The sequence below is a fragment of the Prionailurus viverrinus genome, chromosome A3 (genome assembly GCF_022837055.1).
Source record: "Prionailurus viverrinus isolate Anna chromosome A3, UM_Priviv_1.0, whole genome shotgun sequence".
In the NCBI taxonomy this organism is placed as follows: domain Eukaryota; kingdom Metazoa; phylum Chordata; class Mammalia; order Carnivora; family Felidae; genus Prionailurus; species Prionailurus viverrinus.
Genome location: NC_062563.1, coordinates 121807362 through 121832137, shown reverse-complemented (window position 1 = coordinate 121832137; position 24776 = coordinate 121807362). Strand labels below are relative to the sequence as shown.

General features: G+C 40.3%; 2 protein-coding genes across 11 annotated transcripts in view; one reads left to right on the top strand and one right to left on the bottom strand.

Annotated features, from left to right (window-relative positions):
• The window catches only part of ITSN2 (intersectin 2), a 147298-nt gene extending 138695 nt beyond the window's left edge, over positions 1-8603 (bottom strand). For 4 of the 10 annotated variants that reach the window (XM_047853598.1, XM_047853602.1, XM_047853604.1 and 1 more), the window contains exon 1: positions 7256-7380. The gene's annotated coding sequence lies outside the window, so the exon portion shown is untranslated. Of the gene's footprint in view, positions 1-6801; positions 6827-7255; positions 7381-7607; positions 7858-8546 lie in introns of those variants that run through there. The other 6 variants (XM_047853600.1, XM_047853605.1, XM_047853606.1 and 3 more) reach the window with 5 other exon arrangements.
• The window catches only part of LOC125162973 (translation initiation factor IF-2-like), a 45222-nt gene continuing 22591 nt past the window's right edge, over positions 2146-24776 (top strand). The window contains exons 1-5 of the mRNA XM_047854461.1: positions 2146-2244; positions 6921-7073; positions 7116-7744; positions 18635-18706; positions 24669-24751. Of these exons, the coding sequence (XP_047710417.1) occupies positions 2146-2244; positions 6921-7073; positions 7116-7744; positions 18635-18706; positions 24669-24735 (1020 nt within the window). The 3' untranslated portion in view covers positions 24736-24751. The remainder of the gene's footprint in view (positions 2245-6920; positions 7074-7115; positions 7745-18634; positions 18707-24668; positions 24752-24776) is intronic.

Genomic DNA, 24776 nt, shown 5'->3' with positions numbered 1-24776 from the left:
CACTGGTAGGAGAACACTTCGGTACTGACAAGTTTTTCTAGAAGACAACTTGGCAATGCTTTTACATGGGCCATAGGAAGTGTCCATACCTTTTGATCCATGACTACGACTACTACAACTACTAGCAATTTATTCTAAGTAAATAATCATAGATGTGAATACAGATATGGTTACAAAGATGTTAACTGTGGCACAATTTAAAAATATAGGGTTGCCTGACTGGCTCAGTCAGTAGAGCCTGCAACTCTGTTTTTTTTTTTAAAGTTTATTTATTTTTGAGAGAGAAAGAGAGAGAAAAAGCATGAGTGGGGGGAGGGGCGGAGAGAGAGGAGCAAGTGAGATCCTAAGCAGGCTCTGCACCGTCAGCTCAGAGTCCCATGCAAGGCTCAAACCCACAAACTGCGGGATCAGGACCTGAGCTGAAGTCGGATGCTCAACCAACTGAGCCACCCAGGCACCCACCCCACCTTTTTTTTTTTTAATGTTTAAGAGAGAGAGCATGAGCAGGGGAGGGGCAGAGAGAGGGGGAAACACAGAATCTGAAGCAGGCTCCAGGCTCTGAGCTGCTAGCACAGAGCCCAAAGCAGGGCTCCAACTCACAAGCCATGAGATCATGACCTGAGCCATGACCTGACCGACTAAGCCACCCAGGCACCTCCCCGCCTTTTTTTATGGGGAGCCTGCAACTCTTGATCTCAGGGTCATGAGTTTAAGCCCCACATTGGGTGTGGAGCCTACTTAAGTAAATTTTTACAAACGAATAATAAAACTTAAATTTAAAAAATACAAACTACTTTAAAGTTACAGAACCAATATGAGAGGATAATATGAGCACATTAGCTGTGAGATCTTGGTAAAATTACTAAACCTGTCCTTGTTCAATCTTCTCAACTGCAAAATAAGTAATAATAGAATAGCTTTTATGGAGAGGCTGAAGACTAAGTGAATAAAAAAATACATCAAGTGTCTCAAAAGTAACTAGAAAACAGTAAATGCTCAGTAAATGTCAGACGTTGTTAACATTCTATAGTAGCAAAGCAGTATTATTTAGCCAAGAAAATTATGCTGTAGATAAGTATGCAATAAAATAGAACTATTTTTTGATAAATGTTAGTAAGCGAAAAAGCAGGTAACACACCACAGTATATAATTCCATTTTTTGCAAAGACAAATTTCTAGAAGGATATCTACCAAAGTATTAAGAGAGACCATTTCTCTGGGTAATATGATTCTCAGTGACTATTTTCTTCTTTCAATTTCCCCTGTTGCTTTCGAATTTTCCAAAAGAACATATATTACTCATCACAATAAAAATGGTATAAACAGAAAGCCTATAGGGTTTAAAAACAAACACAATATAGTGCTTTTAGGAAAAGTAAAATTAAGGTATCTATTCCAAACCATTTGATAAATATCTGCTCTAGTCATGTTGTATCTGAGGTTTGTTTGTCTGCCTTTAAGTTATTAGAACATAGAAATATTCAGGGATCTGCTGGGTGCAAACCCAATAGTTATATTAAAATGACAGGGGTACCTGGGTGGCTCAGTTGGTTAAGCGTTCAACTTCAGCTCAGGTCATGATGTCGCAGTCCGTGGGTTCAAGCCCTGTGACGAGGTTTGTGCTGACAGCTCAGAGCCTGGAGCCTGCTTGGGATTCTGTGTCTCCCTCTCTTTCTGCCCCTCCCCCACTCATTTCTCCATCTCTCAAAAATGAATAAACGTTAAAAAAGCCTTAAATAATAAATTTTGCTAAATACAATACGTGAAATATAAGTTAACACATAAAGCACAAACAATAATCTTTTCCCAGGTCTTTCATTTTTTAATAATAACCTTGAAAAAGGCAAATTTACTTCTCTCAATTACCCCCCACCCAACTACCTACACATTCCCTACTCCCATTTCCTGCCTTACTTTTTCTCCACAGCACCTGGCAAATTCTAACTTCTAGACAGTTGATTGTCTCATCTCTTTCTTCTTGAATATAAGCAGCATAAGGGCAGGGATTTTTGTATATTCTGTCAACTGCTTACATGCTCAATGCTTGGGGCAGTTCCTGGCCTGTACGCACATAATATTTGTTAGAGGAATTTGGTACCATGAATGAGCAGTAACTTCTGTTGGGCTTAATTTTTAGAATGAAAGATGGTTGTTAAGAACAAAGAAAAAGTTAAAGCAGATGACAGAAAACAGAGGGAAAAGGCATTTTTCCCCCACCGAAGCCCCCAGAAAGACAAAGATGAGGTAAAGTCAACCTAATGTAGAAAGCGATAACAAAGATGTATTTAAGAGGGAGCTACAGCATGTACTTTATCAAGATGAGATTACCACCATGCTACAAAGACTATAAACCCAGGACGGGAGAGTAACGCTCAGAAAAAGGTTGGGGTTATCTGTATCTAGTCTAAACGGCTCTTAACATCTCAATCATACAAGTGATTCTGTTCTCTAGATCCTGAAGGAGCCAAAAACTCCAAGTCAGAATCACAGAATGAGGACCACACATTAGAAGGAAGGAGAGGTGGACAGGGAAAGCCTTCCAATACAGGCTGTCTCTGCAGCAGGACAACATCAATTTATAAGCATTTCACTGGAACATTAGCAGAGGAGAAGCCTAAAATGCTCACAGTGAAAGAAGGTTAAGTGGAAATTAAACCATGACTTCTCTTCTACCATTCAGGTTTTCAGGACTTACCACAAAGTTAGAAAATGCGCGTTACACGTGCATCTCAGTCCACATCATTCTCTGCAAATTTCATGAGTCTTGAATTTCTCACTTATACTTACCAAAATGTATTTCATGTCCACCAAAAAGTAAAATCACCAAACGCTACACATGTGAAATTCATGCCAATGTGTTTAAGCAAAAAGAAAATGATAAAGCACCAGTTAACAGTGTCCTCCTGTCAGAGAAAACCCTGCTAGGGTTTATCTAAATGGACTCTATAGTTTGCCACTGCCCACCATTCTTTTTTATTAATATTTTTATTTTTAATGTTTTATTTATTTTTGAGAGACAGAGAGCATGAGTGGGAGAGGGGTAGAGAGAGGGAGACACAGAAAGCAGGTTCCGAGCTGTCAGCACAGAGCCTGACGTGGGGCTTGAACCCACAAACCATTGAGATCATAACCTGAGCCAAAGTCGGACGCTTAACCTATGGAGCCACAAAGGCACCCCAACTGCCCACCATTCCTGACTATTCTTTCCCATTGTCAACCTCATACTAGTCAAGCGCTCCTCATGCTGAAAAGCATAAGTTGTTTAACCACCTGGATTCAAAGACTTGGAAGTGATAATCCAAAGCAGTAGTCTCTTTTGCAGATACAGACACTTTCCTCCTTCAGGCTACATCCCACCACCCCTAATTTAAGGGGGGCGGGGGAGGCAGATTCTTTAGGGGGAGATGAGATTGTGGGTCAGTTCTTCTGTTTTCCAGACTTCTTACATGGATTGTTTTGATGATAAGATTAAAAATTAAGGTGCCAAAAAGGGAATTTCTTTTCCAGTCATTTAGGTAAAAAGACCAAAAAAGAAACAAAAAAAGGATTAAGCTAGTTTGAAAATTCTCACTGAAGCTAGTTGGAATAATGGTAATGTTTATTGAGCACCCATACTAATTAGTCACTGTGCTAAATACTTTCTATTACATACAATACCACTATGAGACAGGTACGTTTTGTAAATGAGAAACAGAAGCTTAGAGAATTAAAATCAGTTGCTCAAGACCATACAGGTATTTCATGTTGGGAGTTAGGAGCAGGAGGTTTCATCTTGAAAGCCTATATCTTATCTACTATAGTTAAAATGAAAATAAATGAAATTTTTATTAACCACATATACTTTTTCTAAAATGAATATGCATTAGTGAAGAAACTAATTTAGAAAACATAGAAGAGTTGCTTAAATCAAACAAGTTAAATGTCTACTGTCTGGTAATAGATCTCCTAAATGTCTCCCATAACTACTGCTGAATAGCTTCCCAAGTAACTAAATCATTCAGTGTCCTGATATAGCTGTGAAATGATTTTTCAAGTGACTCTCTTAAAATAATACTATTTGCAAATGAAATATGCTGCCCTCTTACAGTTGTATAAATACCTTATTTCGTGATGTATTCACTGCCCTATTTCTGCTCAGTTTCCTCCTCTCCTCCCCCACTTCCTCTCTGACTTAAGATCCTTTAAAACCAGTTCAGTTCCCCCTTTTCAAAGAATACCTACAAATATGCACCATCTACATCTACCCAACAGGACTCTAACATCAGTGACTATGTTCAATAGTTACAGGAGGATACAAAGCAAAAAATGAACTCAAGAAAAAAACAACAGCATTTCTGATGCACCTTCATCTTTAGATCTACTCGTTTACAGATTCTAAACATTCTTATTTTCCTATTTCACACGTGGAATCCTGACTTTAACAACTAATACGCCAAAAAAAAAGCCTGCTTTTTCTTAGTCTTTCTTTTTTTTAATTTTTTTTTCAACGTTTTTTATTTATTTTTGGGACAGAGAGAGACAGAGACAGAACAGGGGAGGGGCAGAGAGAGAGGGAGACACAGAATCGGAAACAGGCTCCAGGCTCCGAGCCATCAGCCCAGAGCCTGATGCGGGGCTCGATCTCCCGGACCGCGAGATCGTGACCTGGCTGAAGTCGGACGCTTAACCGACTGCGCCACCCAGGCGCCCCTTTTCTTAGTCTTTCTTTAAAAACAGTTGTTCCACAAATTTTTCCATAAATAAGATATTGAAAAGATCAGCATACCAAAAAAAAAAAAAAAAAAACAACCAAAAACCAATGCACTGTTATAAATATACCACATTTTTAGTAATACAAGTTTTAGTGATATAATTTAGTAACATAATTAGTTTATTCTGAATCATTTCTGGAACTTGTTCACAAATTGCTTTACAAGTAAATATAGTACATACAAATGCTAGTTACTTACCAGTGGATTAACATGTACTTTCATTCATTTACTCAACAAATATTTACTGAGTGCCCAAACGACTTTTTTTTTTTTTTTTTAAATTTCTGAATCAAGAGGAATGATAAAGGCACAGGGGCTGAAGTTAAAAGGTCTTGGTTTGAAACCTGGCTCTTGTACTTACTAGCTCAGAGACTAAGGGTGGTCAGTTAACCTCCAGGTTAGCATTTCAGCTATCTACTTGATAGGAGAAAAAGTAACTCAGGAGAAAAAGTAACCCTACTCATAGGATCTTTGTTGATTATGCTTTAACTGATTATGCAAAACAGCACAGGGCCTAGCAGTAATAAGTGTTCAATTAATGATAACCGCAGTAAATATATTTTAATACTGAGGAAAGTAGTTGAAGGAGATGACCAATAAATGTTCTTTTTGTCTTTCTAGAAGGATTGAAATTCGTGAAACTTCATATTAAAGACACATTAAAAATAGAAATCTTAAGGTTATGGAAAAAAACTTCCACTTTTTTAAAAAAAAAAGATGTGTTAAGTATGTAGGATGAAATAACAACAACAACAAAAATTAAGGTATGAAAGAAAAAGAGATGGATAAAGAAAATCCTGAAAGCTCCTGTGTGGGTGATAGGTGTATAGAGGTTCCTTATACTACTCTATTTTTGCAAAAATGCAATTTTTTATAACTATAATTGCAATCCCAGAACATGCCTAACACATTTCCTCATATTCAGAAGAGACTAGGATTTTAGCCTTGAGATCTGCTGAACTAATAATAGTACCTCCCTGCTCAATAATTCAGTACAGGTCAAGTTTTGTCAGACAATTCTACCTTTCACTATAAAGGTGAGTGGAGGGAATAAATATATTAAAGCATTAAAAAATGCAAGCTCTTCTGCTGCTCATTAATATTACAATAGCAATAATGCACATTTTCCCATGCCTTCCAAAAATACAAAATTGCTTGTTCTTAAATTAAGCTTTTAAAAACAACTTGCACCTTCTACACTTTTGAAATTACAAGGGATATATGTCAATCATATTTCAATAAAGCTGGACAGGAGAGAGATATTACTAGAGAATCATAGGCACAGCCAAAGAAACCTAAAGATATGCAGAACAGAGTTGCTACTATCTTTAAAATTTGAGGGATATTATTATCAATTCATGTAAAGGTTTTAGGTGATGTTTATAGACTGCGTTTACGTTTTATCACTGATTAACAATATAGCAAACAAGCAGAGGGAAGAGGCAATTTTCTTAAGAGGCTTAAGAAGCTTAACCTACAGAGTCTATGCCACCTAAATTAAGCTGACTAAAACAACACAAAATTTCAAGTCACACGTCGCCTATCTCTGGGTAAGCAAGTAAACACTAGTAAAAAACAAACTAGAGCATTTAAGAAAGCAATCATGTTTGTGTAACCCTTAATTCCTAAAATAAACTGGTTGGCTCTATCAAACATATTCCTAATTCATAATTAATTCAAGTCTCAAATGAAGCATACTTGCCATCGGCAATCATTCAACGACAAAGCGCATGATTAATCACCCAAATACAGCATCTTTTTAAAGAATGCAAAGCCATCTGCAGTTTCCGCCTGGGTTTACACATTCACTAAGCACAGGCAGGCATCTTTAAAAACAACAACAACACAGCAACAACAATAATTAGGAATAAACTACGATGGCCTGAGAGATTACATCTCTCCGCGCTTTTGTATACCCTGGAAATCAATAACGCTAAAGTCAAATTGTAACATTCCCCAACTTTGGTTTAACGCGAGCGGTGGACGCCGAGCATCCGCCCACTGGCCTCTCGTGACTCGGACTACTTTGACGCACCGGGATGCGGCTCACCTGACATTCCGAACCAGCCATTACCAAGAAAAGCCAATTCTGCGGGGGGGAAAAAAGGGGGGTGGGGGGTGCTCCCTTAGGGTGCCCCTAAGGGCCCCCTTCTGCCGGCACCCTGAAAGCGAGGGGCCACGCCACCCCCGGCCCTGAGCGGCGTCCGCACCTGCCAGGAGAGGCTGGGGGCCGGGGTTCGGCCGCATGGGAAGGGGCGGCCCAGCCCCGGCCCCTCGGCGTCCGCCCTGGCCCCGCCGCTGGGGCAGGAACCGGGGCCGGAGGTTTCCGCCCGGCGCCGCCAAGCCCGCCAGGGGCCTAGCTAGGGCTCCCAAGGGCCCGTCCGCGGCGGCGGGGGCGCGCAGCCGCCTTCCAGCCCGGCCCGCCGAGCCTCCCCGCGGCGAGCGCGGTGGCGCCCGCACCTGCCCCGCGCCCTGCCGCAGCCCCGGCCAGTCGCTTCACCCACCTGGCGCCCCCGCCGCGCCTCCCGTACGTCACAGCGCGACCCCGTGCCCCTCGGCACCCGCAGCGCGGGAGCGAGCGGACGCCGGGAGACCCTGCTCGGCAGTCGCCGCCGCCGCCCGGTTCGTCGCCAGGCCGCCGACAGCGAACCTGTTGCGCAGCGTCTCACGGCCGCTCGGGCTTCGCGGCGCCGCCTCAGCCCCACAACAACATGGCGGCCGCGGCCTCCGCAGGAAGCCGGGGGGCGGGGAGGTAGGCGACGGGCCGGGCGGCTGACGGCCCGCCCGCCAGCCCGCGGCCGGCACCGACTCCCCCACCGTCGGGAACCCGAAGTTGGCCCGGGCGCGGCTCCTCACCCCCAAGAGTCCCGGGGCACCGAACCCCGCGGGCCTGGTGCCAGAGTTCCGCTCTCCCCTCGGGGAGGCCCCGGAGCCCCGGGACCCGGCAGCCCTTCCTGGAGCAGCGACGGCCCACCTGGCTCCTCCTCCCCGAGGTGACATGTTGAGGTTGGGTGGTGCGTTTCCTGCCTCTGCAGAACCCCCAGGGTTTCAGGGAAGGCCTAGCCGAGTCTGACACATGCCTGTTGCACCCCACATGGGGTGCTCTCCGGCGTCTTCTCCCTCTCTCGGGTTAATGCGCTGATCTGAGCTGGGATTCTCCTAGAATGGGAATCTGGGGCAGGAGAAGGAGGCTGTTCCTGCGCTTGTTTATGGGTCTGTTACAGCCCGCAGAAGAACTGACCATACCCAATGGTCATCCATTCAGCATTCCTCACTCCTCTGTAACACATGACAAAGACCGACAAGGTAGGGACCTCCCCACCTGCCTCCACTTGGGAGAGCAACTACCCCGTATACTCTCATGAGCAGTAAGAAGACGTTCATCTCTGCCCAAACTCCACTACCTGCAGGTCTGAACATTCTTCCCCACGCTATAGTTGCCTGACAACTGAAGATCACAGTATCACCTTTTTCTCAACCCTTCTGGTCCCTGGTCTCCCCACAAAACACCAGACTTCAAGTTACTACCATATACCTTTCCCCTTAACACAGCATTCTTTCAAGAGAAAGGGTTTCTGTTAGCTGGGGTTAGAGGAGGAGTCACTGTTCCTATGGGTGTAACAAAATGGGGTTACAAGACCCAATAATTCTCTTGGCTTTTTGAGGCAGAGTGGGGCTGGTCCCAGGTACAAAACTCATATTCCACCCCCCCCTCCCCCCCCCCCCGCCCCAGGACTTAAGCAGATAAAGGAGAAATTTGTGCAGATCAAATGATCCCATGGCTTCATTACTTACCTGTTAGGGCAGGTGAAGATGGCAAGGCTGCCTGAGAGGGATGGCTCCAAAGCTTAGGCCTATCTGGCCAACCAACCCATGTGAGGGACTTAGCAAACATCAGTGATGATAAACAGGCTTTTCCCGCTCTCACACTCGGTGTTTTTCCTAACTCTTCGGATTAGGACCTGACCAAGACCTGACAGACAGGTCCTGTGCTTCAGTGACATAGTGAGGCCTGACTCCTTTGTGTTAGTCCAGGAAGTCTCTTATCTACTGGGGACCAGTCAATCTGCAAATAAGCCACCCAAGCTAAGGACAACACTCTTGAGCATATGGTCTCATTCTCATGGCAGACCTCACCAATTAATTGTGGTACTCCCTTTCAGAGCCCATATTTAAGGGTCTAAACCTCTGAATCCTTCTCAACATAATGCTCCAGAGACTTGGCCTAGTGTGAAACCTGTTTTTTTTAATTCTTGATAGGCAGATAGCCAGTCTCTATATCCCTCCCACCATTTGGTCAATGCCATTTGTGTTTTCTGGGTTCTGGACCTGGGGAAATTCACCGAGTCCTTTTTCTTTCTGAAGAAGGTGCTGAATCCATGGCTGGATAAAAATGAAGTTTGTAAAAAGGAATATTTATAAACAAATAAAAAATATTTCAACATCTCCCTAAAATAAGTAAAAAATTTAGCAACCTGTCGTGGAAATTGGTGTCCTGTATACAACTGGGAACCTGTAGTATCCCGACTGCTAAAACATTATATCTCAGGGTTCCGTAAGGAATCTTGAAGCCAATTTGTCCATCCTATCCTACTCATTCGGTATTTATCATTTACATAGGTGACATATCCACCATCCTACTTCTTTGACATCCTCTTCTGCTCACAGATCATACCTTGGAACTGTATCTGTAATTTCTCTCCTTGGTATTTCCCAGATCCCACCACTCTTGTTTACCTGCAGCCTAATGGGTGATCAGATACTTGAAGGAACTAAGTCCTACCTTAGACATATAGGCATACCTGTTAAATCTAAAGAAGATTAGGAATTACTATAGTATGAGAAGGCTGATAGGTCAAGAAGGGGACTAGGTATATTTTTCTTCCCCAACTTCTTCCACAATTTAGGATAGATTCTTGGGTCTATTCCTGGTAATCTAGCTTTTACCATGGGAGCATTTAATCTCAATCTGTTTTCCTTACCTGCACTGATTCTTCCCACCCCAACCATATATATGCTATGTTCTGTCAATCTCTCTTTGTTTTAATTAATTAGATTCCATCCTTAACCCCATTCCTACTCCGTCTACCCTCAGAACAAACCCACAATGGTGGGAAGAGGCTATAATAGAGAACATAAGCAATTTCAGAGTCTAAGCATCCCATGAGATAAATAATCTATCCTATAGAGTAGGAAGGCTATGAGAATCTAGAGCTCATATGTAATGCCTCCAGTAGTAGTAAATCTCCAAGACAATGCAATAAATAAATAATTTAGAACTTCCCTTATTGTTTCTTGTAGCACAGGTCTGTTGGGTACAAGTCTTCTTTGTTTTATCCAAAAATGTTATTTTACTTTCATATGAGAATTGTATGTCCCCTGAATATGGAATTCCAGATTGACAGGGTTTTTTTCTCTTTCAGCATTTTAAAGATGTTTTTCCATTCTCTTCTGGGCTTCTTGGTTTCCGCTGAAAGTCAGGTGTTGATCAGATCATTTTCTTCTCTATGTAATATGCTATTTTCTCTTGCTGCTTTCAATGTTTGCTCTTTATCTTTGACTTTCAATAACTTGACCCTGATGTGCACCAGTGTTTTGTTTGTTTGTTTGTTCTGTGTGGCATTCATTTACAATCCTGTATCTACAGGATTGTATCTACAATCCTGTATCTATCTTTAATCAATTAGGAAAAATTTTAGACATTATTTCTTTAAATTTTTTTTAATGTTTATTTATTTTTGAGAGAGAGAGAGAGAGAGAGAGAGAGCAAGAGAGCATGAGCAGGGGAGGGGCAGAGAGAGAGGGAGACACAGAATCTGAAGCAGACTCTTCACAGAATCTGCGCTGTCATCACACAGCCCGACATGGGGCTCAAACCCACAAACCTTGAGATCATGACCTCATCCAGAGTTGGGCACTTAACCGACTGAGCCACCCAGGCATCCCAGACATTATTTCTTCAAATACTTTTTTTCTGCCCCATTCTCTCTCTCATCTCCTTCTGGCATTACACGTATATTTGATTGTTTGCTATCATCTGGGTTCATATAGATGTAGCAGTATTAAACTACTATTGAACACCAGAAAAACCTGCTCTACCTTCCTGATCCTTAGGGCATCTGAAGATAGGAGCATTGTGCAGTGGGAATCTAAAGCTGTGCCCCTTTTACCTTCTGTCTTTGGTGGGAATAATCTGCCTCTATTGTTAGCAACTGAGATTTTTAGCCAGGGTGTCTCTTTTATTCTGTAGGAAAAAAACCCTTAAAATATCTCTATACTACTCTTGAACACACACACACACACACAGATACAGACATACCCGCACACATTCTATCAGAATGATTCTATTTCTTCTGAGAAATAGCTGGAAAGTGAGGTTTGTCTCTTTTTTAGTCTCTTTTTTCTTTCAAAACCCACACAAAAGAATAGATGTGCTGACAGTCATTCTTTGTGCATATAGAACATAAAGTCAAAGTCAATCTGGGAAACCAAGCTGAGGCTGCCCTAGTATTTTGACCATAAGAGCAGTTGAAAAGCAGGTCAGGGATATGGGAAGTCAGGGTCCTGGAAAAGGCCTAGGGTTTCATCTGGTATGTATTTGCCGATTCATTAATTTGATATTTGTTTTCATTCAACAAATAGTTATTGAGAACCTATCATGTTTTAGCTACTGGAAACAAGGAGTTAGCAAGGAATTAGCACTAGTGGAAGCAGCTGACCCAATTCAGAGGCATGGTTAATGGGCCAAACTGGTTCCTTTGCCCTGTTACCGGCTTGGTAACCTCCTGCATCCTAATTTGGAGCCCTGGCGTAGATGAGAAATATGGAAGAAGCGGAAATACGAATGATTTAAGGGGAAAGAGGAGGGAAGGGAAATTCCCGAGCACGCAGGAAGGAGTGTTCTCATTATTGGGCCGCTTGTGTCATGCAAAACTTGAGATGCTGGCTTAAGGCCTGATGGTACTGGAAGAGGTAGTACCAGGCATATTAGAGGGGAAGTCAGCCCAGACTTGGCTCTGGGCCAGCACAGCAGGGTGGAGCCAAAGGCCAGACTGGGGCAAGGCCCTAGAGCTCTGGACAGGACGTGCCCATTCATGACTGAAGCACTAGGGGCTTCCAGTCTGGCAGGTGTAGCTCAGGGAAAGGGAATCAAGCCTGTATTCAGAAGTCAGACGTGCTTCCTGTCTGGCACATTTGCCCAGCTGTCTGTTCAGTTCATTGCTGCTGTCTCCAGCACAAACTTGGAGCGATTCCAGTTCCCTTCTTGTAATAACCTCACTAGTATTTATGTGGCATTTTGCACTTGATGGATTAATTTTGTTATTTCATTTAATCCTCACAACAATTCTGGGAAGCAGGGTAAGGATCTGTTTGTGATCATCTAACCTTGGTTGGTATGAAAGGAAAGAGGTAAAATCAGGCCTCAGTCTTGTGTGGGTAGTTTTCCCATGCCCGGTTGTTGTGATTTTTCTTTTTTCCCTTTTAAATAGAGAAACACAGGCTATGCTATTCTGGGTTCAGATAGCAACAATGTTTTTGTTTAAAACCTACAGTGGATCAGATCATTTTGTACTATGTGGCCCAGTCTAGCTGGACAAACATTTTTATTTCTAGAATTACCATTTTCTTCTTTCTAGGTAAGATAATATCTTGAGCCAATGAAATACAAGAAAGACAACTGCCCCTACACTGGCCCACACCCCCACTCACAGGAGAGAGAGAGATGGAGTTCTGTATTTGCTGTGGTGCAAGGGTAGATCCCTGGCAAACGGGAGGCCACATTTTGTTCATTTAGATGATACCCTTATAACTTGCCCTGTCTTGATTTACCCCAAGAACAAGATGAACATCTAAACATTAGGGCAATTAAATCACTGCCCAAAATGGTGTCAGCAACCTCAGCTTGGTTGCCATTCTCATCCACCCGAGGGCAGAATGACCAGAATTCTCCACCCAGGAGAACCTCTGCACTGGGACTCAGATGGAGATTAGGATTGGGTGCTTAGAGCTATTTGCCATTTCTTTTGTTTTCCCCTTTGTGTTGCATGTATCCAATAAATAGGCCTTGTTCTTTTTCAAGTACCTATAGTTTAAAAATGTTTAACTCGGTAGAATCACATAGGAGGGCAAAGAAGCACAAAAATAGACTTGCTCGCAAATTAATTGAACCTTAGAAGCCATTCCTCAACAGGTGGATGTTTGTGCCTTTTTTGCATAACTTGAGTGTCAAAAAAAGTACAGCATTTGAATGAAGTCATTCAGCCATAAGTGATGAGAATGGCTACTATCCAGTTTTCCTAACATTTAACCACCACGACCATTGCTTGCCTAGTGTGCCTGGCACATATAAATATAAATACAAATATAGTCTCTAACAAAAGGTAACAGTGCATGCCAGGTATTTTATAAACCGCACTTCACAGGTGAAGAAACTATCATTTAGAGAAATTGGATCATTTTTCCACAATCACATATTTAGAAAGTGGAAGAGCTAGAATTTGAATCCTTATTTTTATAACTACCAAGACCATGGTCTTTCTACCCTACAATACTTCCTCTCACTATATTACAGCATTAACAGTTTCTCTGTATTAAATATACATGAGTAGGAAATTCCAAAGTAATTTATCTTGGAAGAACAGTTCCCCAAAACATGAAGATGCAAATAGTAGGTCAGGTTCCACTGTGCAGTCAGACACATGGTGTCATGCTCCTGGAGCATGTGATTCCTGCCACTGCAGTCAGGAATTCATGCCACAGTGCACTCCTCTTCTCTGTGTTGGCCATGGATTTGGAGGGTGTGACTTAGATGGTCTTATTCCTTATTTTCCTTTAAGAGTCTGTCATGTAAAAACTTTTTTTTTTAATTTTTTTTCAACATTTATTTATTTTTGGGACAGAGAGAGACAGAGCATGAACGGGGGAGGGTCAGAGAGAGAGGGAGACACAGAATCGGAAACAGGCTCCAGGCTCTGAGCCATCAGCCCAGAGCCTGAAGCGGGGCTCGAACTCACGGACCGCGAGATCGTGACCTGGCCAAAGTCGGACGCTTAACCGACTGCGCCACCCAGGCGCCCCAGTCATGTAAATACTTTTTAAGGAGAATCCCACCTGATCATTTGAAGAGGAGTAGAAGCAGTGGCCTTAAAGATGTACACTCAGTCTGGCCAGTGTGAGCCATAGCAGTTAATTAAATGAACATTTTGCCATTCGTGACCACCCACATTGACCCAAGGTAATTTAGTAAGGTCAGATTACTCAAAATACTTAGAAGAGCTTCATTACATTCCAAATAAACAGCTGAAGGAAAATAAAATCTTAATGTCTGTGTCTGATTTTCAATTCTGTGAAACGATCTGACTACAGAACATTTTTTTTCTTCTTTATTGAGGTATAACTTGCAGATCGTAAAGTATACACACTGTAAATGTGCCAGTGCCTAGATTTTACGTAAGTGAAACACAGTATGTACCTACCTGTGCCTGGCTTCTGCCCAATGTTATAGACAGTCCATTTGAAGCAACAGAATTTTTACCCCACTTTGAAATGCTTCCCACAATTCACTCATTTGTAGGAGGAGAAATTTTTTTAAAAGATTTCAGACGAGGGGCGCGTGGGTGGCTCAGCTGGTTGAGTGTCTGACTCTTAATTTTGGCTCAAGTCATGATCCCAGGGTTGTGGAATCCAGCTACCACATCAGGCTCTGTGCTGAGTGCGGAGCCTGCTTGAGATTCTCTCCCTCTATTTTCCTCTGCCCGTCTCCCCCACTTACATGTGCTTTCTCCCTCTCTTAAATAAATAAATAAATTAATTAATTAATTAATTAATAGGTAGATAGATAGATTCCAGACTAAGTCATCTTTAAGATATTGCCTATTATTTTCATCAAGAAGTAATTAGTGAAAATCTTTGTGTAAATGTTTTGCATCCATTTATCTCTCCATCTCTCATTTTGTTCTAAAAAATAATTGCAAGAGAATTGAAAACTCTTTGTTTTCAATTCTCTGTTCTGGAAAATGCCAGCATTGTGTTGGTATTTAAGAAAGTTGTTGACCAACCTCCCCATATCCAGCAATGTTTTTATTTTCTAAAATTCACTTTTTTCTTGAGAAAAAAAGGGGTTTTATTCCATTTTATTTTTATTTTCCAAACAGCATTATTTTAATAATTCTATAGTTTTGAAGTACAGGTAGATTTTAAATAATGCAGTTGCATCATAACAACAACTCAAACCTCTTTCATTTTCCTCCTAGGATTTGTGTATTTAAAAAAATACTTATTATTTGACTGATTCATCGCATAATTTTCAGCTTTTCTTCACTTAAGGTAAAGTCATAAATACTTTTCCATGATAGCATATCTTCTGTATTTTCCACATTTATCTTTAGAAACTGCATACTTTCTCTTGACTAAAGTACTGTAATTTACTTAACGATTCTCCTGGTATTGGCTGATTTTAATTTTTCATTATTATAAATTACATTTTCTTTCTAAACACCTAAATGTATATAAAAAACATTTCACAATAAATGTTTTCATAGGTACCATTTTTCCTTCTTTTGGCGTTCATCGTTAAAATTAATTCTCAGAACTGTAATTGCTGCATTAAAATAATTATTGATAGTTTCTATAAGACTATTATTAATTTACCGTCATAGCAGCGTAGGAGTGTACCAGTTCCACTACACCCTCCTCAAAATGATATTTCATCTACATTTAAAAATTGTAATTACGAGGCAAAATAATTTTTCTATTTAACTTGTTTTTCTTAGGTCATTATGATCTAACTTGATGGTCAACATTTTTATACTTTTATGAATTAATAAAAAGTAATCTTTCGGGGCGCCTGGGTGGCTCAGTCGGTTGGGCGTCTGACTTCCGCTCAGGTCATGAGCTCGCGGTCCGTGAGTTCGAGCCCCGCGTTGGGCTCTGTGCTGACAGCTCAGAGCCTGGAGCCTGTTTCGGATTCTGTATCTCCCTCTCTCTCTGACCTTCCCCCATTCATGCTCTCTCTCTCTCGGTCTCAAAAATAAATAAATGTTAAAAAAATTTTTAAAAAAGTAATCTTTCTTCTGTGAATTATTCACATTCTCTGTTCATTTACATATTATGGTATTCCAATTTTACCAATTCATATACAGTAAATTCTTTTAAAACATTGAGATATAATGGGCATATAACCTTGTATACAAACACATACAAACTCGATATTTGCATGTGTTGCCAAATGATCACCACAATAAGTCTTGTTAGCAACTGTCACCACACATAGTTACAATTTTTTTTTTCTTGTGATAAGAACAAAGATTTACTGTCTAAGCAAATCTAAAAAAAGATTTCATAGATAAGTGAGATCATAGTGGTATTTATCTTTCTCTGTCTGACTTATTTAACTTAGCATAATGACCTCAGGGTCCATCCATGTTGCCACAAATGGCAAGATATCATTCTTTTTATAGATGAATAATATTCCATTGTATATAAACATATTTATACCACATTTTTAAATTTATTCATCCATTTATGGATACTTAAAAAAATTTTTTTAATGTTTATTTTTGAGAGACAGAGAGAGACAGAGCATGAGTCGGGGAGGAGCAGAGAGAGAGGGAGACACAGAATCCAAAGCAGGCCCCAGGCCCTGAGCTGTCAGAACAGAGCCCGACACGGGGCTTCAACCCATGGACCGTGAGATCATGACCTGAGCCTAAGTTGGCGCTTAACCAACTGAGCCACCCAGGTGCCCCCATTTATGGATACTTTGATTGTTTCTATGTCTTGGCTATTATAAATGTTTATATTTATTTTGAGAGAGTGAGGGAGCATGCACATGTGCGCTCCAGTGAACAGGGGAGGGGCAGAGAGAGGGGGAGAGAATCCCAAGCAGATTGCACGCTGAGAGCACAGAGCCCAACGTGGGCCTTGATCTCACGAAGGATGAGATCATGACCCGAGTGGATATCAAGAGTTGGACACTTAACCAACTGAGGCACCCAGGTGCCCCTATATCTTGGCTATTATAAATTATGCTGTAATGAACATGGGGGTGATATATCTTTTTGAGTTAATATTTTCATTTTCTATGAATAAATACCCAGAAGTAGAAATGCTGGATCATATGACAGTTCTATTTTTAATTTTTTGGGGAACCTCCATTCTGTTTTCCATAGTGGCTGCACCAGTTTACATTCCACCAACAATACACAAGGATTCCCTTTTCTCTACGTCCTTGCCAATACTGGTCATTTCTTCTTTATAATTCCCATTCTAACAGATGTGAGGTGGTGTCTCATTGGTTTGCATTTCCCTGATTATTGGTGGTGTTGAACATCTTTTCATGTACCTGTCGGCCCTCAGTATGTCGTCTTTGGAAAAATGACCGTTCATATCCTCTGTTCATTTTTTAATTTGATTTTTTTCTTTTTAAAAAAAAAAATTTTTTTTTAACGTTTATTTATTTTTGAGACAGAGAGAGACAGAGCATGAACGGGGGAGGGTCACAGAGAGAGGGAGACACAGAATCTGAAACAGGCTCCAGGCTCTGAGCGGTCAGCACAGAGCCCGACGCGGGGCTCGAACCCACGGACCGTGAGATCGTGACCTGAGCCGAAGTCGGACGCTTAACCGACCGAGCCACCCAGGCACCCCTAATTGGATTTTTTTCTATTGAGTTATATGAATAATTGATATATTTTGGATATTAACTCCTAGTTAGATCCATAATTTGCAATTTTTCCTCCCATTCATTATGTTGCCTTTTCATTTTGTTGATGGTTTCCTTTGCTATGTAGAAGCTTTTTAGTTTGATGTAGTCCCACCTGTTTATTTTTGCTTTTGTTCCCTTTGCTTTTGGTGTCAAATCCAAAAAATCATTACCAAGAGCAATGTCAAGGAGCTTACTGTCAATGTTGTCTTCTCAGAGTTTAGGTCTTACATTCAGGTCTTTAATCCATTTTATGTTAATTTTTGTGTATGGTGTAAAAAAGTGATCCAGTTTTATTCTTTTGCATTTGGCTGTCCAGTTTTCCCAGCACCACTGACTGAAGAGGCTGTCCTTTCCCCATTGTATATTCTTGGCTCCTTTGTCATTAAATTAATTGACCATATATGTGTGGGTTTATATCAGGGCTCTCTGTTATGTTCCATTGATCTATGGGTCTGTTTTTATGCCAGTACCATATTGTTTTGATTACCAAAGCTTTGTAGTATAGTTTGAAATCAGGCATTGTGATGCCTCCAGCTTTGTTCTTTCTCAAGGTTGCTTTGGCTATTTGGGTTTTTTTATATTTTGTGGTGCCATATAAATTTTAGGTTTGTTTGTTTTATTTCTATGAAAAATGCCATTGGAATTTTGATAAAGATTGCATTGAATCTGTAGATTGGTTTGGGTAGAATGGATTGTTTAACAATATTAATTCTTTCAATCCATGAGGATAGAATATATTTCCATTTATTTGTGTCTCCTTCAATTTCTTTCATCAGTGCAGGTCTTTCACCTTCTTGGTTAAGTTTTGTTTTGTTTTTTTTTCAGCATAAGAAAACATAAACAGATGCTTTAGTTATAAAGCTTACATAAAACTTAGGAATTTTGCTTTCATTATTTTTTTCCACTGAGAACTTATATTTGGGACCTTCTTGGTTAAGTTTATTCCTAGGTATTTAATTCATTTTTGATGCAATTGTAAATAGGATCATTTTCTTAATGTCTGTTTCTGATAGTTCCTCATTAGCATATAGAAACACAGCAGATTTTTGTATATTGATTTTGTATCCTGCAACTTTACCTAATCCATTTACTCTAAAAGTTTTTTGGTGGAGTCTTTAGGTTTTCCGATATAATATGTCATCTGCAAATAGTGACAGTTTTACTTCTTCCTTTCCAGTTTGGATGCCTTTTATTTCTTCTTCATACGTAATTGCTCTGACCAGGACTTCCAATGTTATGTTGAGCAAAGGTGAGAGTAAACGTCCTTGTCTTGTTCCGTAGACAATGTTGCTGTGGGCTTGTCACATAAAGCCTTTATTATGTTGACATACATTCCCTCTATACCCACTTTGTTGAGAGTTTTTATCATAAATGAATGTTGAATTTTGTATAATGCTTTTCTACATCTATTGAGATGATCATATGATTTTTCTCTTTCATTTTGCTATTGTGGTGTATCATATTGATTGATTTGTGAATGTTGAGCCATCCCTGCTTTCTGGAATAAATCCCACTTGATCATGGTATATCATCCTTTTAATCTATTATTGAATTTGGTTTGCTAGTATTTTGTTGAGGATTTTTTGCATCTGTGTTCAAAATATTGGGCTACAATTTTCTTTTCTTGTGGTGTTCTTCTCTGGTTTTAGTGTCAAGGCAATACCAGCCTTGGAAAATGAATTTGGAAATGTTCCCTCCTCTTATTATTAATATTTTTTTGAAGAGTTTGAGAAGGATTAATTCTTCTTTAAATGTATGGTAGAATTCACCAGTGAAGACATCTGATCCTAAACTTTAGTTTGTTGGGAGGTTTTTAACTACTGATTCTATCTCCTTACTAGTAATCAATCTATTCAGATTTTCTATTCCTTCATGATTCAGTTTTGGCAGGTTGTGTGTTTCTAAGATTTATCCATTTCTTCTTTTTAAAAAATGTTTCTTAATGTTTATTTTTTGAGAGAGAGAGAGAGAGAATTCAAGCAGGGCAAGGACAGAGTGAGGGGGACTTAGGATCCAAAGCGGGCTCTACATTGACAGCAGCGAGCCTGATGTGGGGCTCAAACCCACAAACTGCAAGATCATGACCTGAGCCAAAGTCAGACTTTCAACCAACTGAGCCACCCAGGTGCCCCTATCCATTTCTTCCGTGTTGCCAAATTTGTTGGCATAACTGTTGATAGTAGTCTCATGTCCTTTGTATTTCTGTGGTATCAGTTGTAATGTCTCCTCTTTCATTTATTTTATTTATTTCATTCTAATTTTATTTATTTGAGTGTTCTCTCTTCTTTTCTTGGTGAATGTAGCTAAAGGTTTTTCAATTTATCTTTCCAAAGAACCAGCTCTTAGTTTCATTTACCTTTTCTTTATTTTATTATTTTTTATTTTAGAAAGAGAGAGAGTGTGAGTGGGGGAAAAGGGGCATAGGGAGAGAGAGAGAGAGAGAGAGAGAGAGAGAGAGAGAGAGAGAAAGGGAGGGAGAGAGGGTGAGGGAGAGAGAGAGAGAATTTTAAGCAGGCGCTATGCTTAGCATGGAGCTTGATGCAAGGCTTGATCCCACAACCCTGGGATCATGACCTTAGCCGAAAGCAAGAGTCAGCTGCTCAACCAACTGAGCCACCCAAGCACCCCTCATTTACCTTTTCTGTTGTCTTTTTACTACTTATTTCTGCTCTGATCTTTGTTATTTCCCACTTTCTACTAACTTTGGGCTTCATGTTGTCTTCTTTTCCTAGTTCTTTGAGGTGCAAATATTATAGATCTAGCAACCTAAAATAAGGTTGAATCCTTCAGTTCCAATTCCAAATTGCTTGGGATGAAACTCTGATGGTCCAACTTAGGAACACTCCTGTTCCAATCAACTGCAGTCAGGGAGATAGAATCAAAGTGTGTAAACATGTCTGACTGGATCTACTCTTGTGATTTTGGTATTTAATGTCTGGAGGAAAAAAGGAAAGGAGGAACAATATAAACCTGACAGATATGACAAAAGATTTCTCCTGTAATATTTTTGTCAGGCAGACATTGGCACTGATGGCAATTTTCTTATGAAAGAAAAAAAATAAATATCAAAATGTCTCTGCAATATGCTAAGAGTCTTTGGGACTTTTGTTATGGTGGCCACGATATATTTTAGTTTTTTCAGATGCTTAAGGAGAAGCTGTTTGATTTATCATTTGGGACAAGAGAGAGTCACTGAAATTATATTACAACTCTAGAATTCTCTTTTTAAGTTCAGTGTTCTTTCCCAGAGCAGTGACAGTGACACTGTTAGAAGTTAAAACAAAAAATATAAAGTTCTAGGGGTGCCTGGGTTGCTCAATCTGTTAATTGTCTGACTCTTGACTTTGGCTCAGGTAGTGATCTCATGGTTTGCAGGATCGAGCCCTACATCGGGCTTCTTGCTGGCAGTGCAGAGCCTGTTTGGGATTTTCTCTCTACCCCTTCCCCTCCCACCCCCCCTCCCCCCGCTCTCTCTCTCAAAATAAATAAATATATACATGTATACAAACAATAAAATAAAAATAAAATTCTATCCTCCAACCAACAAATTTTAGTTAGAATTATGATAACTTCTGGGCGTCTGAGTTGGTTGAGCATCCAACTCTTGATTTTGGCTCAGGTCATGATCTCAGGGTCATGGGATCAAGCCCTGCATCGGGCTCCATGCTGAGCATGGAGCCTACTTGAGATTCTCTCTCTCTCCCTTTGCCCCTCTCCCCAGCTAATGCTCTCTCTCTTTTTCTCTAAGAAAGAAAGAGAGAAAGAAAGAAAAGAAAGAAAGGAAGGAAGGAAGGAAGAAAAAGTTATGGTAACTTCTTTTTTTTTTTTAATTTTTTTTTTCAACGTTTATTTATTTTTTGGGACAGAGAGAGACAGAGCATGAACGGGGGAGGGTCAGAGAGAGAGGGAGACACAGAATCGGAAACAGGCTCCAGGCTCCGAGCCGTCAGCCCAGAGCCCGACGCGGGGCTCGAACCCACGGACCGCGAGATCGTGACCTGGCTGAAGTCGGACGCTTAACCGACCGCGCCACCCAGGCGCCCCAAAAGTTATGGTAACTTCTTAGGGATTTACAAAAATGTCCTTGAACTTTGTGTCCTTCAAATTTAGCATTGCTTTTAATTTGATGTAGTGCACAGTCTGAATTGATTTGGTTTGTCATTCATATAGTAAGTCTCAGCACAGGGAGCAGGTTTTGACATGTACTAGAAGCTCACACTGAACTCTCAATACTTAGAAAATAATAATTAATGGTTAGGTACTGGGTATTTGGCCCAAAACTCTAATTAACTTTAAGAGCTATTTTGGTGTATGATGAAAGTGAGATGTGAAAAACTTTTCATGGCTTCTTAGAAGGAGTCAGGAATGTATCCACTGGCTGAGAAATGTTGAAATTTGGAATACATAAATATAGTTGCTTGATGAATGTGAACATCAGGTGGTTCTCATGTTAGGAGTTGTAAAAACATTTATACTAGAATAAATGTCATCAAGATTGGATTAAGAGTTTAGAGGCCCTAAAATTAAAGTACCCATGTGTGAAATTAAAACAAAACACCAGTATACACTAAACTTTAAAATCAGGAAGTCCAATTCTATGATTTGTTTATCTTGTCATTTTGCATGGTGATTATCGCAATGCTTTTTTTTTTAACTCTTGAATGTTGAAGTATTTCCAAGTAATTGTGTGTGTGTGTACCCGCGCATGCATGCATGAATACAGTGTGTGCATGTTTGCACACATGCAGATATGCATGATCAAGGCATGCCTTTGCTTCAAGCACACTAAGATATGCTTAGTCTGCTTTTTGGATAATCCACAATGGCTACACCATGTTCTTCAGAACTCGGAACATTAAGTGGATTGTATGGATTTTGGTTCCAATTACAGAAAATTCGAATAGATAAGTTGGCAAGCAAGAACACTACACCAAGGGGCAACTCCTTTACGACTCCTCAAAAGACAGCTGTGCCTGGTGTCTTCTACCCAATGTGGTAGGGGCTCAGATTCATATTGGAGCATAAGAATTTTGCTCCGATATGATCCTGATTGAGGAGCAAGTGAGCAGCTGGTGAAGGCCTTTTCGTGTAATGGTTCTTAACTTCTTCAACAAAAACTCTTTTCATTATTTCCCCTCCTGATTTGAAATATCTTTTAAAAATGCATTTAATATTTAAAAGTTTGTTGTATGTAAATGCATATTAAAATGCCCTTTACAAGGGGCGCCTGGGTGTCTCGGTCGGTTGAGCGTCCGACTTTGGCTCGGGTCATGATCTCACAGTCCGTGGGTTTGAGCCCCACCTCGGGTTCTGTGCTGATAGCTCAGAGCCTGGAGCCTGCTTCAGATTCTGTGTCTCCTTCTCTTTCTGCCCCTCCCCCGCTCACGCTTTGTCTCACTCTGTTTCTCAAAAATAAATGTAAAAAAATAATAAAAAAAATAAAATGCCCTTTATGAAAGGAAATTAAGAAAATAAGAACCTTCAGACTTAAACTGTCAGAATACAACATTGCATAAGAAAAAATAGTTAGAAATTACTTTAAAGAAATGGAATGGCTCCGGTTCTGAGCAATATGACTGTAGATGTTAAGGGTGCAATCTGAAGGAAACGGAGGTTTGTTAGTCTGGGGAGATTTTTATTAAAGGAGAATCTCTGAGATAATATTTGGCAGTGCCCATCCATCTACTATTGTCCTAGGAAGAGAGAATCTCAGACTTGTGTTTATAGTTCATGGCAAGGCCATGTTTATTGAGAAGGTTACTGCCTGCCTGCTTGAGTCAGTTCCCATTAAACTTTCCAGTTACTGCCTGCCCCTACTTTGATTCCAGGCCTAGCAAGCAGCATTCTAATCACAGTCTGGTTCCCTATGTCACCACACAAGGAAAAACTGTGCTGGTCATGCTTGGAGTGCTGTTCTGGCCTATGTGACTGTGATCATTCTCAGCACAAATTAATACATCATCCTAGTTTGTTCATCAGTGAATTTGAATCATGAGAGATGATCACAGATGGGCTGACAAATGGGATTTCAGAGCCAGCAAGGCCGAGAGCCAAGGAACTTCACCAAGGAATGTGGCCTTTAGACTCTTGGAGGGCCAAGAGTGTGTCCAATTCATCTCTATCCCCAGCTTGCAGCACAGGGCCTGGGACCCAGCAGAAACTCAGTGCTCACTTATCTAGGCTAGACATGCATTAATATTAAAGCCCATTTTATAACTGCAATCTCATTTTATAGTTACTCAAAAGCGTATGTTCATCAATGAGAGACTTACACAATACTTTTAAAAAGTTACCTAGGTAATATACATTTTTAAGAAAATTATAAAATATAAATGAAAAGAAAAAGTAGTTATCCACATTTCAATTACTTAGAGAAAACCATTGTTAAGTTTTTGGTACATACCCTTTGAGACTTTTTTAATGCATAAAATATTATATATATATATATATATATATATATGGATACGTATATGGATACGTATATGGATATATACATATGTATATGTGTATATGTATCCATATATATATATATATATATATATATATATGTTTTACAAAGTGCAAAATACCATTAAGCAGTTTTGTAGCTTATAGGCTTTCTACAACTTAATATCATGTGACATGATAGGAGCTTAGGGCTATACTATAACCCACAGGATTCTTAGCAACTAATTGGTATACCAGATGCAGCTTTTCTGGTCAGCTCCACCATGCTTTTCAGTCCCAACTATTGTCCCTCCACACCTAAGCTCTAGCTTCTCCCTGACTTCCTGCCTTCCTTCCTTCCTTCCTGCCTGCCTGCCTTCCTGGTCTTGAAGTTCCTTCAGGGAACCTCTGAGTAGGTTGTATGATTGCCAGACAAAATGCAGGATGATCTGTTAAATTCAAATACTAAACAATGAATATTGCATGAGCCAATAGTGTAAAAAATTATTCTTTCTCTGAAATTCAAGTTTAACTGCATATCTTGTATTTTTATTTGCTAAATCCGACAGTCTTCCCTGGGTACTCTTTAATACCATCTGCCCTAAATCTAGTAAAATTCCTCAAAGTGTCTGTTATTTATTTGTATGTTTCTCTTCTGTATCATTAGTGCTGATACAGAATTTTTCTTACTCTATATTTCTTTGGCCATTTTGCGGGGGGAAGGGAGTGTATGAAATAGGGAAAGGAATCAACCATGTCTTCTCAAGCTGCCATCTTTTTTCCAGAATTATGAAAGTTTTATGGAAACAACAACAGCAACAACAACAACAACAACAACAACAACAACAGTGAATTTGAAGGCTATGAAGTAGGAGATCATTCATGGCATATCA